Consider the following 18332-nt stretch of genomic DNA (forward strand, 5'->3'; position numbering starts at 1 on the left):
TCCCATGGGATGGTCAACACAGCCAAGCAGGACAACATCCATGAAGACAAATTGGGAGGGTAAGGAGAGAAGGCAATGCTGGAAAACAAAAGAGGGGAAGGTGACAGGAGGAGGCAGGAGAGGGAATATGATAAGCCCCATCTGTAGACCAAGAGGTTTGTAGCTGGCAAAGCAAATTATTCCCGGTTTCACTGTTCACATCTTTAAAAGCTTTGGACTGTCACTCAGATCAGCAGCTTCAGAACTGTCGGTGTAGCACTGCAGTGATCAGGGATGTGACTCCATTCATAATTCATAGCCCAGAGCGTCAATTTATAAACTTCCATCCGAGGGCCTCAAAGCTCTCGGTACCTTAATTAACGGGGGGGGATGCGGTGGGTCGGTGGGCTGCGCCGCAGGAAGGGGGCTGAGCTGCGGGAGAGGCTGCACAGCCCTGCCCGAACGAAGCGCACGAGCCCAGCTCCCGTTCTGCACCCTAACTGCAAACCCACAGCTCGTCCCTCATGCCCTGACCTGACAAACAGCAAGAAGAATCGAAATTAGGTATCTGGGCATGTTTGATAGCGGCTTTGTTTTCCCATAAAAAATGCCCTTTGGAATTTCTTTGGAAAGCCCTTGGGATTTCTTCAGGGATGGGTGCTTGAAAGGAGCAGCCCTGCTTTGGTCCAACACCCCCGCTCAGGGGCTGAGCCCAGTTGGACCGAGGAAAGCACAGAATTGAGCCACCAGCTTCATAGGAAGAGCATGGATTAACCTGGGCATGGCGCAGCGGGACCTCAGCCCCATCTCAGCCCTCTGGCTGGGGCTCTCCTCAGGGCGATGGAGCAGGATATCACCCAGAACTGGAACTGGTTTTGGTGGAAAAATAAAGTAACAAAGTTCAGCTGAGCCCCACGTAACCATCCCAGCTGAGCCGTGCCTAAGGCGGGTGGTGCTCACCCTTTCCAGGAAGCCACACCACATAACCCTACCCTTTGGCACCTTCGCCGGTGTCCAGCAGCTCCCAGGCCCCTTTGCCAGGCTGAGCGTGGTCTCTGCACCAAGCCCCAGCCTCTCCGAGGATCCTCCACAGAGCACCATGCCGGACCCCATCCCATCCCTGGGGGGGTGGCCCTGCACGACGCAACACGCACTGGGGACCCCCTGTCAGCACCTGCAGCCACCCAGAAAAACCGAGCAAAACCCAAGGGAGCTGAACCCACGTTCGCCCACAAACCTCTGTCCTTTCCGTTTACTTTGGGGAGGGACGCCAGGGTGACACGGCTAACAAAAACAATCAAAACCATTTTCAAAGGACGCACTATTCTCTCTAAATTGCAGGGGAAAGTCATCCAGGGCTGAAATTTATGCATTAGTGTCAGACGAAACTGCTTGATCTCTGATGCTCAGAGGCCATTTGAAGGAGAGGTGGAACACGACCCATGGCAGGTGGGACACACCGGCACGGCTCCTCGCCAGGCTCCTGCAGAACCGTCCTCATCCACAGCAGGTCCAAACCCCAGCAGAGCACGAGGCCATCCCTTGGCATCAACTCCAGCGTGCTCTCTTCTGAGCTCTTTGGCAGAGGTGTCTCTCTGACCTTTTTCATCTTGAATTCCTGGGCGAGTCCAGGCTCTGCCGGCTCTGCGCCTGCGGCACGCTGCACACGTCCTCCGGCGATGCCAGGGCCGTCGCGGGCAGCCTCCCTGGGACGAGCCCTGGTCTCCACTCACCACCGCACCAGGACCTGTGCTTCAGCAGCATCTCTATTCCCTTATAGCTTTGCTACAGCTGGACCCATGCAGAGCTGAAGGACCATCTTTTAGCTACTTTTGCAAAAAAAATAAGTGACTCATAAGAGATCGCCCCAGACTGACTATGGTGGGAACATGGTTGTTGCAGCACCTCACTTTGTGCCAAGCAGGAAATACTGCAGGAGTGGTTACAGCCCAATGCACTACCTGGGCAGAATCACACCCAGGAGCCAAGGCCCCTGGATAACCAGCACCGGCACCATGCTCCTTGCCACACCGCACTGGGCTGCGAGCGCTGGCATCGCTTGGACTGGACGTTGTGGACACGGGCTTCACAGCATGCACCTTGTACCAGGGAAGAACTAAACAAATAAAAGAAAGTGCATTTTTGCAAGCCAGACAAGGCGGTTCACAGAAAGATGAGGGATAAGTCAAAACCAGATAAACCAGTTTAGAAAAGCCCCAAAGCCTCTCCAACCAGGGCTGCTCAGGACACCCTGGGGCTGGCCCGGGGCAAGGGAGGGGAGATGCCTCCTCGGTCGGGGATGCCACCGCCAGCCATACCACCACTGAGCGGCCGCGGTCACCCGCACAGCACTCGGAGTATCTGTCGTGTATTACACATTAACCAGAAGTTTACAAATCTTGGGGCCAGCACAACCATTTTCACATTTTTCACATTCTTTCACATTTTCACGCCTGCCTGGAGAGCAAAGCAGCAGCCGGAGCCCAGAAAAACCTGCCGCCCTTTGAAGCACGCCCAGTTGTGCCGGTTGCGCTGAGCCGTCCCCTGCCAGCGCCCAGGGCTCGCACCCTGCCCGGGGCGTCACAGGTCTGATCTCTGGCCCAAACCCGTGCCAGCGGCCCTCCTCTCCTGCCGAAAGCCCCGGCAGGCATCCCCATCCCTGCTGCAAGGAGTGGGGAGATAAGGACACAGCAGGGCATGAGAAATTCAAACCGGAGCAGGCACCCGCTGTTATCCCAGGACCACCCCGGGGGCTCCCAGCATCACCCCTCGTGCCAGCTGGGGTCGAGGAAACTGAGGCAGACAAGCAGAAGCGATCACTCGAGCTGCGTGCTGACCCCATGGCTGCCGAGTGCCGCAGGAGGGGGATGTGCCCCCATGGCGTGGCTCACGGCCCTGGCCCCGACCCCTCTGGGGGATGCCCAGCCGCAGCCTGGGGGGGATGGACATGGCACATCTTGGCAGGGACAGCCAGGCTTTCAGGAGGGAGGAAAAAAAATCCTTGTTTTGTTTCCAGACTAACCATGCACAGATTTTATTTTTGATTTGAGCACAGCAAAGGGCAGCAGGTGCCTTGTGAGGGGTTTGTCCGTGGGGCAGAGGGTGCACAGGCTCTGCGTCTGCCCCGTTAGGCCTCCTCGGTCCCAGCATGTTTACCAGCAAAGCTCCGTTCCCGGTACAACTGTACTGACAATGCTCTGAACAGAGTCAAGACTTTATTCCAGGAAAAGGTTTTCTACTGGAATAGTTTATACTAGTTCCCCTAACAGAATAAGCAGCACCGACAAAAACATACTTCTGCAGATTTACTAGGATTTCTGCCAGCTCCTGAGACAGGAGATTGTTTTTCACCCATCTAACTGCTAGGTCTTTCAGAGAAAACATTACACATGCCGAGCAGGGCTGGGTGAACCCCAGCAGAATAAATGAACTGGAAGTCCCTGACCCATCCGGCGGCAGAAAGCAGGGGCCCATGCTCCCTTTCTGTTTGCAGCCCGCCCTGTTTTCCAGCTCCCGGCTGATTTATGCCCACTGACGGGAGGCTTCTGTCCTTCGCTATGGTTTAGAGAGCCCTCAAACACGGGCTGCGCACCCAGGCTGGGAGCGGTGCAGAAGGCCCCGGGAAGACGGAGAAGCAGATCCTGGCGCAAGCCGCTGCCAGGCCCGGGACGAACTCACAATGGATGTGCCGGGGCAAAGCGTCCCGGCAACACAATGGCCAAGCCTCTCTGAGGCCAGGCCGCAGCAGGGCAAATCTCCCCAAAGTGGGCGAACGACATGGGGGAAAAACCATTTCACAGCGGAGCTGCGAAGCCCTGGGCCGGAGAGGCTGCAGGCAGCAGCGATCAGCCCCGTCCCTGCCATGGGGCCCCTCCAGCCCCCATCGCTCCCCAAAGCCTTATTGCACTTGGAAAGCCCAAAGGAAAGGAATGAGAAGGTGAAGTAGAGACAGATGCAAAATACTGACAAGAAATACCAAGGAGTAAATCGCCTTTGTTTTTTCATGCCAAAGATATTTGCATTCTTATTTCTCCCCTGGAGGCACAAACCTCTTTTGTTGTCCCATAACCACTTGCACTGTCGCTGCCAGGAAGAATTACAGCTTGGGGAGGGCAACCCATTCTCAAGGAAAAGCTTGTGTAACGGGATATCGGCTCTTTGAGGCCAGACGAGGTGGTCACCCTTTATCCGTACCCCTGAAAGGCAGAACCCCTCGGAGGAAGGGGTTTCCTGCAGGACGAGGTGATAAGGGGCTCCCCAAGGACACACGGGGCGCAGTCCCCATCGCTCCCCATGGCCCAGCGCCTGGTTTTAGCTTGTTTAGGATGGGACTGCCAGGGGTGAAGCTGCCGAAACCTCTTGGTGAGGACAAGAGCATCAGCGGCTTGCTGGAGGCGGCAGCCATTGGACCAGTATCGCCGTGAGAAATTCGCGGCAGCTTTCTCGAAGTTACCGCATGAAAGCAATAGCTAATTTGCCTGATTTGTTCGAAGTTTTCAGAGTTTTGTCCCTGCTGCCCGCTACCTTTACCTGCACCGCCTCATTAGCAACTCCCTTTGTGACAAAAAAAAAGAAAACCAAGAGAAGGGACTCCTGCCAAATCAAACGCAGCGGCCCTTGCTGACAGGTGAGGCACTGAAGGAACATTTTAACCCGGGTAGTTTTTCCAGGGATATGAACCAGAATTGCCAGGTTCCGCTTTAACCCAGCAAACTGTGGTGGGGTTTTTGGCCAGCGCAGGAGGGCAGGCGAGGAGGGGTCCGCTCACCACCCCGCTCTGAGCCCTCTGCTATTACCCGCGGGCAAAAGTCGCTCACCCACGAGCCCTGAGAGACAGCGCGAGGCTCTGAAACCTCCCCGGCAGCATCCATCTGCGCCCAGCGCCTGGAGGCCAGCACCGGGATGCAGCGGTAGCGGTGGCTGTGGCACAGCGAGCTGGGAAAGGCACCACTGTCAGTTTTTCCCTCTTTTTTACTGATTCCAGGGAAATTCAGGGGAAACCCTATAGTGCTCATCGCTTTAGTTCCATCCCCTTTGCCGGGCGTGGGAAAGACCCCTGTCCCGTGCTCTCCGTGCCAAATGTCTGACTCCCCCCGCTCCCTTCCTCCCCCATCCATATAGGTGGTGAGTCGGTCTCGCCTGCTTCCAGTTTGACTCACAAATGGCTACTTTTTAAGCTCCCTACATAAAGGAGGTGTTTTCCCCTAAAAATGCAACACGCGCTGCCCACAACGCTGAAGCACGGAAGGGACGGGCACATGCTGGCGTCCTCAGAAACGGCGCGCAGATCTTCGGTGTGTGCTCAGCCCCATCCCAGCTGCTCCCGTCCCATCCCCAGCACCTTGCACGGCAAACGGGACGGCGGCTGCCTGCTCCGCTGCCAGCCTGAAGCCGGGATGCTCCCAGCACTGCATCCCGCTGCTGCGGGGCGAGGCGGGAAGCAGGCAGCCGGATCCCGGCCACGCTGCCCAAAGGGCCTAAAGCGTGCGGGGACAGGCTTTGCTCGCACCCCACCGTGCACCACCTCATCCCTTTCCCATAAGGAGATGGAGGCCTTTGCTGCAAACAAAGGGCTTCAAAACTTCGGCACCAAACCGGAGCGGGCTCCGAGAGCCCCCGCCGGGGGGGGACCCAAACCCACTCGCGGCGCCGCTCACCGAGGGCAGCGCCGGCAGCACGGGGGTCTCTGCCTGTCCGTCCGTCCGTCCGTCCCGCCCTTTGCACCGGCAGAGGTTTTGCCCCCGCTCCTGCGCCCGCCGACCCCCGGGGCAGCGGCGCCCTCCCCGCAGCGCGGCCGCGGCTCCGGCTCGGCCGAACCGGCGGGGACCTGCCGCGCCCGGCCCCGCTCCGGCCCCGGCCCCGGCCCCGGCCGCCCCCCGCGGGGAGGCGGCGGCGGGGGGAGCCCAGCCCGCTCCGGCAGGTGCCGGCCCGGGGGGCCGGGAGCGGAGCGGGGCCGGGCGCGGAGCGGGGCCGGGCCGGGGGCCGCGCTCCCCGCCGCCAGCACCGCCCCTCCGCCGCACACGCGGTGCCGGCGCCGCCGCTGGGGCGAGCCGGGCCCGGCGCGCACATGGCGCTGCGGAGCCGCCGGCGGAGACCGGCTCCAGCCGGTATATAAGGGCTGGGAGCGAGCGCAGAGCAGCCGCCGCCGCGGGCAGCGGGAGCAGCAGCGGCCGGAGGCCGGCGGGCAGCGGGGCCGCCTCCTCCTCTCGCCGCCCCGCCGCCGCCGAGGGTCGCCCGCCCGCCCTGCCCCGGCCATGGGCAGCCCCTAGCCCCGCCGCAGCACCCAGCGCCGCCCGGTGAGTGGGCTCCCGCCCGGGGACTCCGGGGGAGGGGAGGGCTTTGTTCGGCTTTTTAAAAATTATTTTTTATTTTTCCTGCCTTTTTTTTTTTTTTTTTTTCCTTTCCCCCCTCTCCCCTCCCCTTTTCCGCATCCCTTTATTTTTAGCTGGCGGCCCCGGCGCCCGCCGAGGAGCCGGTGCGGCGGTGGCGATGCAGAAATCAGGTCTGAAATGTTCGGAAAGTGATGCAGGGAGAGGGGGGGCACGCCGGGCCCCTGAGCTCTGGCATTTTATTTTTTTTCCCCATCGTAATTTCTTTTAATTTTTAAATGTACATAATGTACGCCAAGGTTTGTGGTTTGGGGTTTTTTTTCTTTTTTTTTTTTTTTTTTTTTTTCTGCTTCTAAATAGCGTGCTTCCTTCTAATCTAATCTTCCCCCCATTCCTCGTGCAGTGACACAGGAATTCATTGCAGACCCGGTGCCTCTCTCGGGGGGTATCCAGGCACTTCCCACAAAACTTTGGGCAGAGGCTCAACTCCCGCCTGGGCACACGGCGGTGGTCCTGCCTGCACCCCCCGGCCGGCTGCAGCAGAGCCTGGGTGCAGGCACCACCGGAGGGATGCTGGAGCCCACGCCTCGCTCCATCCCTCGGCAGAAAAGCCCCCAAGGGAGCCGTGCACCAGCCTCGACCCACCACGCAGCACCGCAGTGGGGTCGGCGGGGTGCTGAGACCCCCCTGCCCTGCTCAGGGGACCCCTCGGGTGGGCCCCTGCATCCCCCACCCCAGCCAGGCTCCCCTGCGGCCGCTCACAGGTCCCCAGCGGGTGCTGGTGCCACTGGGAACGCGCATGCACTCGCCTGGTCCTCCGTGAGAAGTTCCCCAGTGGGATGGGGAAGCGTTGCCGGAGCCGCTCAGGCTTCCTCTGCCGAGAAAGTCGTGCCGATGATCTGGAGTATAAAATGGAGGAGGGAAATGCCTGGTGGCTGCTGGGGACGGTGGTGCGGGGAGGAAACACACCGCCCGCAAGAGCCGCAGGTTCACGCTGTGCCCGGGACACCGCAGCATGGGGCCGGAGGCAGCCCACGGGGCAATGGGCCATGGCCACCTTGTGGTCCCCTCCCGGGGTGGCCGCTGGGAGCCAGCACCGGGGCTTGACCCCGGGACTGTCCCCTCCCCCGGGCAGGTGTGGCAGTGCTTGGGTTCGGCCAGGAGCCCCACGCAGGATGGAAACTGCCCCTGCGCATCCACAGCCCCTGGGTGACACAGAGCAGGGGTGCAGAGGCACCCCCTGTGCCTTACGGGGTGATCCCCTCCAGCCCTGGCAGCCCTCAGGGTTCAGCCTCCTCCTGCCCTGGGGGGTCGCGGTGACCCCGAGGGCTGCAGGGGACCGCACGGGGAGCTGGTGGCAGCAAGGGTGTCCCCTGCCCTGTGGGCAGCCAGGGCTTGGCAGCACTGGAGCAGCCATTTTGGGGAACAGGCAGGCTCCCGAGGAGTTCCTCTCACCCCGAGCGCGGTGGGTTTAGGACACCGCAGGGTGCGATGGTGGGTTGTGTCATTGACCGAGCCTGCAGCAAACGGGTGGCACCGAGGTGGCACCGGCCACCCCGGGCCAGGCAGGAGGGTGCGGCGGGGAGGACAGGTGCTCCTGGGGAGTTCCTGCAGCTCCACCAGCCCGCGCTGGGTCCCGCGGTGGATCTTTCACGAACTGCATCCATCCACCCCCACGCACCAAAATACAGATGACAGCTCCCGGCTGCTGGGTTTTGCTGATGGGAACAGCTCGCCCGGGTGCTGAGCGGAGAGTTTCTGGTCCTGGGCTCAAAGGGCACCAACAGAAACGCGCCCGGTGGGGTGACCAAGGCAGAAACTTCAGCCCAACTCCTGCATTTAATCCCTCGGCAGCCCAGGGACTGGCTAGCTGTGCCTTAGTGATGTTACAGCTGCTAGGCCTTGCCTCTTTCAGCAAAATTCATCTTAAACTGATGCCTGACTCTTTCTCCCCTCTTTTCCAGATCAAAAAATGACTGTCAAAGCTGTAAAAATGCCGTGCACTGCTCCAAATGTTTATACTAAAGTGCCTGACGGAGGATGGGGTTGGACAGTTGCTTTTGCTTTCTTCTTTGTGGAAGCTCTAACATATGGCATTATAAAATCATTTGGCGTCTTCTTTAATGACCTGATGGAAAGCTTTGATGAAACCAACAGCAGGATATCCTGGATAATATCCATATGTGTGTTTGTACAGACCTTCACAGGTAAGAGGAACAGGCGTTCAGCGCGAGTGCAAGGGGCAGTTGTACTGCTGACTCAGCACGTGAGGACCTGTGACTTTCGTGTCTAATGGCTCCATTATAAATAACAGCCATAAAGCCCAGAGGCCGCGTGCTCCTGAAATACCAAGAAATGGCTGTCTCAGCCCTCCAGTCCCTTTGAGCCCCATCTTGTGTCCTTCTGCATGGTAAAGGGACATGGTTTGTGTTGCTGATCCTGGCCCGGCCATTTAGCTCTCATCAGTAAGGGGTGAAAATAAGAGTTTTGAAACCTACTTCTGTAGTGAAAAGGATTAGAAATAACTTGAGCCTCACTGAAATCCACTGGTGTCTGTGGATGTTGCTGCAGGTTTGTCCCAGGCTGGCACGCACCCATCTTAGTCTCTTCTGATGATTTTTTAGCACATTCTGAATGCTGTGAGCTTTGCAGGGCTCCAAGGATGGCTCCAGGGCAATGCTCTGCTGTATGAGGCCAGCTGGCAGGGGAGGTGGCATGTCACGGGGACCTGGGCAGGGGTACGAGAAGCGCCTCTGAAGGAGATGGTAGCTGGTGAAGCTGTTGAGTTGGGTGTTGACCACGGCTCTCTTCCTCTCCCACCCATCCAGCTCCTCTGTCAACGGTCCTCAGCAATCGCTTCGGTCACCACTTCGTGGTGATGGCCGGAGGGGTGCTGATCAGCACCGGCATGGTCACCGCCTCCTTTGCCTCCACTGTTGTGGACATGTATGTCACCATCGGCGTCATCTCTGGTGAGTCGTCCTATTCCTGTACCTGCCGAATGCTTTGCTCACTCCTGCGGCTTCCCACAAGCACGGCTCTGGCCATGGGGGTCTTACTCTCCACGATGCTGAGAGTGCTTGAGAAATGCTGCTGCCCCTTCTGAGCTGACCTCCCCCTCCCAGCAGAGGCAATGACCTGGGCTGAAGGCTCGGCTTTCTGCCCCGTCTCACCCTGGGGACCACCTTAGGACTTGGTCCTGCAGACCACTGCGCTAGTGCAGCTGTACCGATTGCTTCTGATTGACTGGGATCGCTGGGAACATGAAAGCTGTTCATGGGGTCAAATCCTCTGGCTTCTCCCTCTATCTCTTTTTTTTTTTCTTCTGATACCTTTTCCCCCTCTCCAATCTGGCCTGGGTGTCCTGCTCACATCCGTGGCTGGGAGCTTGCCTTGCTTAGGGGAGCAACTGCTACAGGCTCAAACTCTTGAAGCAGGTGAGGTCCTCAAAGCGGACCCGCTGGCTGTTGGGGAACAGAAGGCATTACCTAGCAGGTTGGGGAGGTTGGGTCTCTTGGTTTGTTTTTTTTCTTTTTTCTTTTTTTTTTTTTTCTTTCCCCCCCCTCCAATTTAAAAGAAAAATAACATTCTGGTTTCCCCAATGATTTTCTTCCAGGGTGACTTGCTGAGTTGGCCGAAATGATACTGTAATCTCGCCACCAGGAAAGCTGACTTAACGTGTTCTCGCATCGGTGTTTCCCCCTCCCTTACTTGTTGTTATGGCAATTTTTGGCATTTATTCACAGGCCTTGGATACTGCCTCTCTTTCCTCCCGACTGTCACCATTTTATCACAGTATTTTGACAAAAGACGTTCGCTGGTCACAGCAGTGGCATCTACAGGGGAATGTTTTGCTGTTTTCTCCTTTGCACCAGGTACAGTGCCCGAACGCTGTGAGTTCATACGTGCATGCCTAAAGCACAACGCCGCTCCAGTCCTTTTCCCGAGCAAACGGGAGCCAAAGGCCATGAATACCTGGGTGCTTGCGGACCTTCCCATGAGCTGCTAAAGCCCACAGGTGGTTGCTCACATGCCCGTGGCACTCGTGCCCTGCAGGCAGGGTTACAAGTAATCCTAGAGACTGGTCTAACGATGCCAGAGCTCTCCCCAGCATCGCCTGCCAGAGCAGGACATGCCTCACTGATAGGCAGCCCGCCGGGTTCCCTACATAGATCTAGCAGGCTAAAAATAAGACCGAGCAACTTCAGCTATTTAAAACATAGGCAGTACACATAACCGCTCCTAAAGGTTAGCGGGCTTGTGCTTAGCATGGGCTGCCAAAGTGCTCCAGCCTTTTGGGGATGTGTCCCCAGGCAGCACCTCCCTGTCACTGCCCTGTCACCACCTGTCCTCTGCAGTGCTGGTGGTCTTCTGCTGTGCACGCTTGCTTTCAGCTAATACCCATTGCAAAGCAGCTTTGATTGCAAATGAAGGCTTGTAATTAAGCAGTGACATGCACCTTTGAGTAGAGCTAAGAGACTTCCTCTAGTAGCTGGTTTCAGGGTGGGGTCAGCTGAGAGAGGAAACTTGAGCATTGGGTTTGCTGTCACTCACTAAAAATAACACCACCTTCATCCTCGTGCATCCCTAACTCACTGGCATCTCCAAAGTGGCTACCTAGAGGATAGCTTCTGCTAGCCAATGTTAAATGCAACTTCTAGCTCGTCTGCTGCAGCTGATGTGGGTGCCAGATTCCTGGGTGGCCCTGGGCAAGACAGACCAGGAGGGACCTCTGCTCAGCCTCTGCAAGAGTTGAGGTGCTTGGGACCCTCCAGCAATAAAGCTTTGGTTACTTCCCTGGCTATAAATTCAAATAGCACCTTGGTGTAACTACAGGCTCTTTCAGTTATACTGTCTTCTTCTACCCTCTTCCCTCAGCAATTACTGCTTTGAAGGAGCAGATTGGCTGGAGATACAGCCTCCTGTCTGTTGGGGTGCTGCAGCTAAGCATCGTCATCTGCGGATCACTGCTGCGACCCATTATCATCAAAGAGCAAGAAGAAGTGAAAGCGCAGCCTCCAGAAGAGCCCACGGAGACAAAGTACATGCTTGAAAACGAGCAAACACGCACCTCAATAGAGTCCATAGACTCAGGAGTAGAAATTACTACCTCACCCAGCAATGTGCCTGGAAACACCAAAGCAGAGCCGAAAAGTGAAGAACCAAAGGAACACGTACAGATACTTGTTGAAAATAACAGCACCCCTCCAGAACCAAAAACCAAACTACTGGACTTCTCTGTGATGAGAGACTATAGCTTTATCTGTTATGCATTCTTTGGCCTGTTTGCTACCCTGGGCTTCTTTGCTCCCTCCCTCTACATCATTCCCCTGAGTCTCAGCCTTGGCATCAGCAAAGACCACTCTGCATACATACTGTCTGCCATGGCAATCGCAGAGGTCTTTGGAAGAATTTCAGCTGGCTGGGTTCTCAACAAAAAGCCTATCCGCAAGATCTACATCGAACTCATCTGCGTTGTTTTGCTGTCTGTAGCGTTGTTTGCCTTCCCTTTTGCCTCCGAATTCTGGGGCTTGATGACATGTAGCATATTTTTTGGGTTCATGCTCGGAACAGTAGCAGGCACGCATATTCCCCTCCTAGCAGAAGACGACGTGGTTGGCATCGCAAAGATGTCTTCTGCGGCTGGAGTTTATGTCTTCATTCAAAGTTTTGCTGGGTTGGCCGGACCACCCCTTGCAGGTAACTCTAAAACTTTCATCTTGGTTTTTTTTTTTGCTGTGTTTGACAGCTGTTGGTGCTGATCTCTGTCTAGAAGTGTTCTGGCAGTGCTAATCATAGTACTATCCTAAAATCCCTGCAACTAGTCTTAGGAGGCTCTGGGAGCCAGAAGACTGCTGCAGTGCAGCTCTGCAGAGTCCCACCGATGAGGCAGTCTCTACTGAGGAACCTCAGAGTGAAGGAAAATACTGCAGTGCTACCCTGATCCTGTTAGAAACCTAAAACTGGCATCAGTTCAGGCTCTAGCAAACGGTAGAAACAAACCGCTTTCGCTGTGCATGTGTTTCTGCCACACACTGCAGAAAGGTGAAGTCTCTATCATAATAAATAGGTGCCTGACGCATCTCAGGCTTAGCGTCCCTGCAGTGCCCGAAGGGTTCTGACTCGCCTGAAGATGACCCTAGGTACCCCAAACACAATGGTTTTGCTTGGTTTTGCTTTTTTTTTTTTTTTTAAGGTAGCATTTGTTTGCCACTGAGTATCTTTTGATTGCAAATAAAATGACGCAGTGGTACCCTGATTAAAAATCCTATAGGAGGGATAGATGGGCAAGGGAGAGGGAGAGTTGGTTGTGGCTAACTGCTATAAATGTCTTTTCTGTAGGTGTCTTAGTGGATACGACACAGAACTACAGCTCAGCCTTCTACTCCTGTGCTGCTGGCATGGTCCTGGGTGCCGTGTTTCTGTCCCTGGTGAGACCGTGCAAGGCTGGGCTGTGCCACCGCCAGCAGCAGTGCGCGGAGGAGAGCGCGGCGGAGGTCGCACCAGACCCACCGGATGACTTTATTGAAATGGATATTGGAAAAGCAGAAAATTCAGGAAAAGGCTGTGATGGTGTGGCATAAAAAACCCCTGTTCCTTCTCTATCTAATGTACTCGGCGTAAGACTGGGGAAAACGTCAGCTCTGCTCCACGTTTTAAAAATACATTCTAAAGGGAATGTGAAATTTTAAATGTGAACAGTTGCTACCAATGAGTTGTTTTGTTTTTTTTTTTTTATTTTATTATTAGAACTTTTTTAACCAACAACGGAAAGCTCCATAGAAAATACGGATAGCCACTTAAGAATAACTTCTGTCTAGCATGAAGATGTGATGCACACTCCTGCTTTCCTGGTAACAAGCATAGGTAAAGGTTTGATCCCAGAAAAACTGACAACAGCAACAGCAGAAGCAGCTCAGCCTCTGACTGTCCTCACCCATCCCCTACCGCAAATTCCACGCAGACAAGAAACCAATGCCACGAACTGGAGATGAGCATTTCGTACACCACCAGTAGCCAACTGACTCTTCTTCTGGAAGAATATGGACTCATGTTTTAGATTTGAGGAGGAGGCTAGGCTAGAGAGCTGACTTAAACCATTGCTAATGTTTTTCTAATTAACTTGAACGTCACAAATGCTGGGAAATCAGAGGCTCCGTATGTCTTTATGGCCAGTTATTACTACACAAATTCCGTAAGATCATTTTTCTTCTCCCGATTGGTATCCTGAGAACTGTTTTTCTATTGATAGTCAGATCTGATGTACTGTTTCTAATTTAACTAGTATTTATTAATTTATTCTAAGATTGTTAAAGGAGGTTAGCTTAAATAATGGGAGAGGAAAAATCATCTTCTGCATAACAGAAAGCTGTCTTTACATCAATCTCTTCAATACCTATCTTGTATTGCTAGCTTGTGAAATTGTTGGGAAACTTACTCTTACAGCATAGAGTGTAGCTGTTTTTAATAGGTAGGTCTAGGGTAACCCAGTGGTTATTTCAAAAGGAAAAAAAGAATAATAAACTACAGATCAGCATCTCTTTCCATAAGGCTGCAGCTGGTGTCAATGGACCTAGCTCCACTGCCATAACCAGCCCACCCCGCAGGGAGGATTTGGCCCAGTATGTCTTAATGTACCCGAAACCTTCGCTTACAGGTGCACGAGGAAATCTGTGCCGCATCACGAAATGAATGTGGAAACCCCCACGTTACCCAGCCCCTCGCAGTCTGCTCCCTGCATCTGCCAACCCCGCGGGCACGGGGCGGCTGGGCTGAGCCGTACCCCCTTCCCCGGCTCTCCCCGCTCCCCCAAAGTCAGCGAGAGGCTTTTTTTTTGTTTGTTTTTGCTGCTGACTTCAGTGAGAAATGAACTGGAGCCTGTGCACATTGAAGGCGTGAAGGGAATGATAAGAGACAACGTACTAGCTGTTCATTTAGTCTTAACGGGAGAGACTCCTACTCACGGTGACACAAGCTTGCTTACCCCACCTATATGCATCTTAACGCCTCTAGGCAACTCAGGGGGACAAATAAAACAAGTCTGTTTTGGTTTGGGAAAAAACCAAACCAACATTTCTGTGTATTTAAGTGGAAGTGGCATCATGCATTAACTGCTACACTGACCTGTCTATATTTTACCAGCCATAGAAATGTGGGACAATCTGTAACAAAAACAAAAAAACCACCACCCACCTCTTTTTGGGAAGGTGCTTGATTTGTTTTTTTCTGTCTTAGATGTCCAAAAAGGAAAAAAAAAAAAAAAAAAAAGGAAAAGGAACAGGCACTCTTGCAGCCAAGTGGCTAGAGCAATTCATCCTCACTGCCTGAGACCTGCGGTCTCGTGTCCTTCCTCTGCCTCAGCACTTTATCACGGCCAGCAGAACCTCGCTGCATTGCACCCAGGACTGGAAGACCCCTTACAGAGAACTAGAGTTTTGTGAATCAGTGAGTAAATGAACAAATGACGATGTCGCATTAAGATGTACTTTTTATTTATTGTTAATTTATGATACTTCAAGCGTTTTGGTAAATGTTCTGTAGACTATAATTGTAAGATTACTGAAGTCTTTGTGATACGAGACCTCACTACAGCACTTTGCTATTACAACTCTGCTTGGAAGTGGAATAAGGCCTCCAGGTTTTGCGTGTGTGTGGAAGCTCCCTGTTCTGCAGATTTGCGAGGTTCTACTGTAATTTAATTTTTTTTTTTTTTACAACAATTTCCAATACAGATCGAATAATATGTTTGTCACTGACCTCACAGTACGTTTCTGTTCCTGTCTGTGTCGCGGCACGAGCAGGGGAGCGAGTGAGTATGTGTGTGTGCGGGCGCAGAAGACCCAGAAGCAGGCTTTAATGCGTTCAAAGCAGGATTTACTGATTTGTTTGTAACGTACCTAGTGGACTCTGGAAATACTCTAAAACACTGAGTTTTGCAATAAACTTTTTCTTTTTTTTCCTTTTTTTTTTTTTTTTTTTTTTAAATAAAGAAAACGAAGAAACTTCCCTCCTTTCCCTCTCCTCCATCGCTAGGACCAGGCTGGGCCAGCCTTCGCCCGGCGGGGTTGTTGCAGGGTCCAGTCCCCGCTTCCCCTCCCGAAGGGCTCTTGGCAGCCCGGCTGTCACATGCCGCTTCCTCAGCCTGAAGTAGCGTGTTTACCCTGCAAATTGGGCAATCCTAGGTTCTTTCAAATGAGTTGCTTGGAAGCTGGTAGATTAGCGCTGACCTCAAGGGTACTCTTGTAAACCCTTACCCGGGGAGGCCTGATTAGAAGGAGCCTTTTCTTCTTCTGAGTGGTAACTGAATTGGTGGCACTTAGGAACATTATCCTCTCGTCTTCAAGAAGCATGCAATCATGTAATTATTTTATCATCTTTCTGAATTGCAGAATACTTTCTCCATGCCAGGCTAGGCAGCTCATGTATCAGAAATCAAGCTACTAAATAGCAGGATAGTCGCACTAAAGGGCAATTTTCTCTCCCTCAAACCTTATTTCTTTTTACACCAGCTGAGATATGCCCTTCCCTGCTTTGCCCGTAACTCCTAGCATCACCAAACCCTACAAGGAGTAACACTGCTTAATGCCAAATACCAATGCATGTATTAGATTTGCAAATAAAGTACTTGTTGCAGGAATCATCACGCCACTGATACATATTAAGTGCAATTTGTTTTCATTCTGGTTACAGAAGTCCTAGAACAGAGGTGATCACGCATGCAAGCGGAGCAAACTTAACGCAAATACCAAAGTCCCGGGAAGCTAATCTGTCTCCAAATTTGACTCTGGCTCCATTACAGCAGTGAACAAACATTATTTGCAACAGCTTCCTCAAAACAACCCCCCAAAAAAACCCCAGCATTACAAAGGCTGCACACTGTTCACATAAATAAAAGCACATAAAACTGTAACACTATCAGATGCCTCCCTGCACAGAAAGTTTTGAGTAATTTTTCCCACCTGGTTTAAATTAATTGCCCACGACCTCCTCTGTTATCCTAGTATGAAGGCATTAAGGCCAGAAAAAAATAGGATAAGAATACTTATTTTTATTCAGTAGCATTGTATATCTACTTTGTGCCAGTAAATAAGAGGACAACACGGGACAAAACTCACTTCTGCAAGCCTCAGTATTCCTCTCAAAAGTGGGTGTATAAACTCTTGTAGTCAATGAGGCCAGTGCCAGCCAAATGTAAATAAAGGAAATTACACAAGGTCAGCTTGCAGAAGGACAAAAAGCCCTCAGACTATAGGTACCTACCCTTCTGAAGCAGAAAGGAAGCTGTACAGCGGGTTTGTTTGTTGTTTTGGGGACTTTTTAAAAAAAAAAAAACGACAAAAGCATTTTTCCATTTGAAATTCAAAGGAAGGGCAACCTCTTGTTCTTTTTCACTTATTTCAGACGAGCCGACATCAGGTACTTAACAGGACAAATGAATCTTTAAAAATAGCTAAACTGGTTTTGGAAAAAAGTAAAGTAGGTGCTTACAAAACAGCTTGAATGTTTTAATGCTTCCCTTCAGATGTTACTTGTTAGCATCTGAGATCATCATTTTCCAGCTGCCCGTAGTAAACATGACCTGAATTTTCACAGTGATGCAAGCCCGAGCAGCAGCCTTCCTCCCTCCCTCTTTAAAGCTCATCTTAAAGATGCTTCACAGGTCAGGTTTAGGAAAACATCCCTTTAACTTCTGGCTTGGTTTGAAGGATGAGAGAGAAAGCACTGCTGCCCAGAGGAATTATTTTATACTTGTCCACACCAGCAGACAGGATCCCCGGTTCCCACTGGCATACTGCACCAGCAGCGCGTGGGAAAGGCTCCCGGGCATCCCGAGATGCCGTCAGTTCGAGAAGCCAGTTTACAGCCGCGATGTGTGCATGCCTCCCGCCGATCCCCCCCGACCTCTGGGGATCCTGGCAGCAAAACACAGAGATTTCCTCTCCCCGGTTTCACTCACATGGATTTTTACTTGCAGGATTTGCAAATTCATGGCTGTGCTAGCATAAAACTCGCTCTTGCAAATTGCAGTAAGTCAGTCATCTAATAAATCAAATGCAACCCCCCACCCTCCTTCCTACTGCAGTTGTCAAGCTCCAGTTACAACAATTTGTGGTAAAATATTACTCACCAGCACTTTGGCCCGTGTGAGCAGCTCTGCGTCTGTAAAGACAGCCCCCTAAATCACTGCTTTGTCACAGAAGCCACAAGCATAACCAAAAGACTTATTACACACAGACATTATGAGAATAAGGCTGAGGAGACAATAGTTTCCCTCGCTTCCTTTTTGTCAAAGCTTTCATTAATGTCGTGAACGTCTTTTTCTACTTTATCCGCTGCCGGCTGCTTGCCGCAGTCAGCCTGGCAGAGGAACGGCCGAAACCAGCCCCAAAGAGCCTGAGCAGCAGCGAGACCGAGTCGGGCGACGGCACACTGGGGCACTGAGCATCACCCCGTGCTCCTGCTTCAGCAACCTGCTCTCCCCAGCGACGCTGGTACCCACCGGCCTGCCTCTCTGCTCCGCTATGTCACTTTAATTTCCACAAGCTTGTGCTTGTGCTATAGGAAGTTATCAAAGTTAGGCATTTTAAGCACATCAAGGCTTTTGCATTTTGCTGTTGCTGTTGCTGGTATTTTTTTTTTTTTTAATGTTGCAAAATGAAACAAAGACCCAAAATCACCTGTGAAAAGTGAAGGCCATTTGTGAAGTTATATCTGGGGTTCAAGGACTGCAGGAGGTGGGCACGGAGAGCACGGGGCAGCCATGCACCGCTGCCCGTGCATGGTAACAGGGTGATGCTCCTGCCTAAGCCAAGCATCCTCCTAACCTCTGCCCTGGGCACTGAGCGAGCAGGGCCAGCTCCGGTCGTGGTGCCCTGACCCCCAGCTCAGCAGCCTGTACGTGGCCCCCGCTGCACCTCCACGCTGTGTGTGATGGTAGGGAAGGCTTCCTACAGAGGGTATAAACTGACTGTAAATGAACGACTAAATAACGCGGGGACGGATGCACAGATCACCTGAAGGATA

At 53.0% G+C, this 18332-nt stretch overlaps 1 protein-coding gene across 1 annotated transcript; it reads left to right on the forward strand.

Annotated features, from left to right (window-relative positions):
* Positions 1 to 6206: 6206 nt before the first annotated feature.
* SLC16A6 (solute carrier family 16 member 6) lies at positions 6207 to 15144 on the forward strand. Its single transcript, XM_082326504.1, has 6 exons — positions 6207 to 6275; positions 8273 to 8515; positions 9137 to 9280; positions 10055 to 10183; positions 11187 to 12008; positions 12651 to 15144. The coding sequence occupies exons 2-6, from the start codon at positions 8281 to 8283 to the stop codon at positions 12890 to 12892; spliced, it is 1572 nt and encodes a 523-aa protein (XP_082182630.1). The 5' UTR covers positions 6207 to 6275; positions 8273 to 8280; the 3' UTR covers positions 12893 to 15144.
* The last annotated feature ends 3188 nt before the right edge of the window (positions 15145 to 18332 follow it).

Source organism: Platalea leucorodia (genome assembly GCF_965183815.1).
Source record: "Platalea leucorodia genome assembly, chromosome: 14".
Classification (NCBI taxonomy): Eukaryota; Metazoa; Chordata; class Aves; order Pelecaniformes; family Threskiornithidae; genus Platalea; species Platalea leucorodia.

Excerpts from the sequence above, each read along its gene's own strand:
- SLC16A6 (XM_082326504.1), top strand. The coding sequence starts at position 8,281 with ATGACTGTCAAAGCTGTAAAAATGCCGTGCACTGCTCCAAATGTTTAT. Across the intron at positions 10,184-11,186 it reads TGTTTTCTCCTTTGCACCAG|CAATTACTGCTTTGAAGGAG; the intron begins GTACAGTGCCCG and ends CTCTTCCCTCAG. Across the intron at positions 12,009-12,650 it reads GGCCGGACCACCCCTTGCAG|GTGTCTTAGTGGATACGACA; the intron begins GTAACTCTAAAA and ends TCTTTTCTGTAG.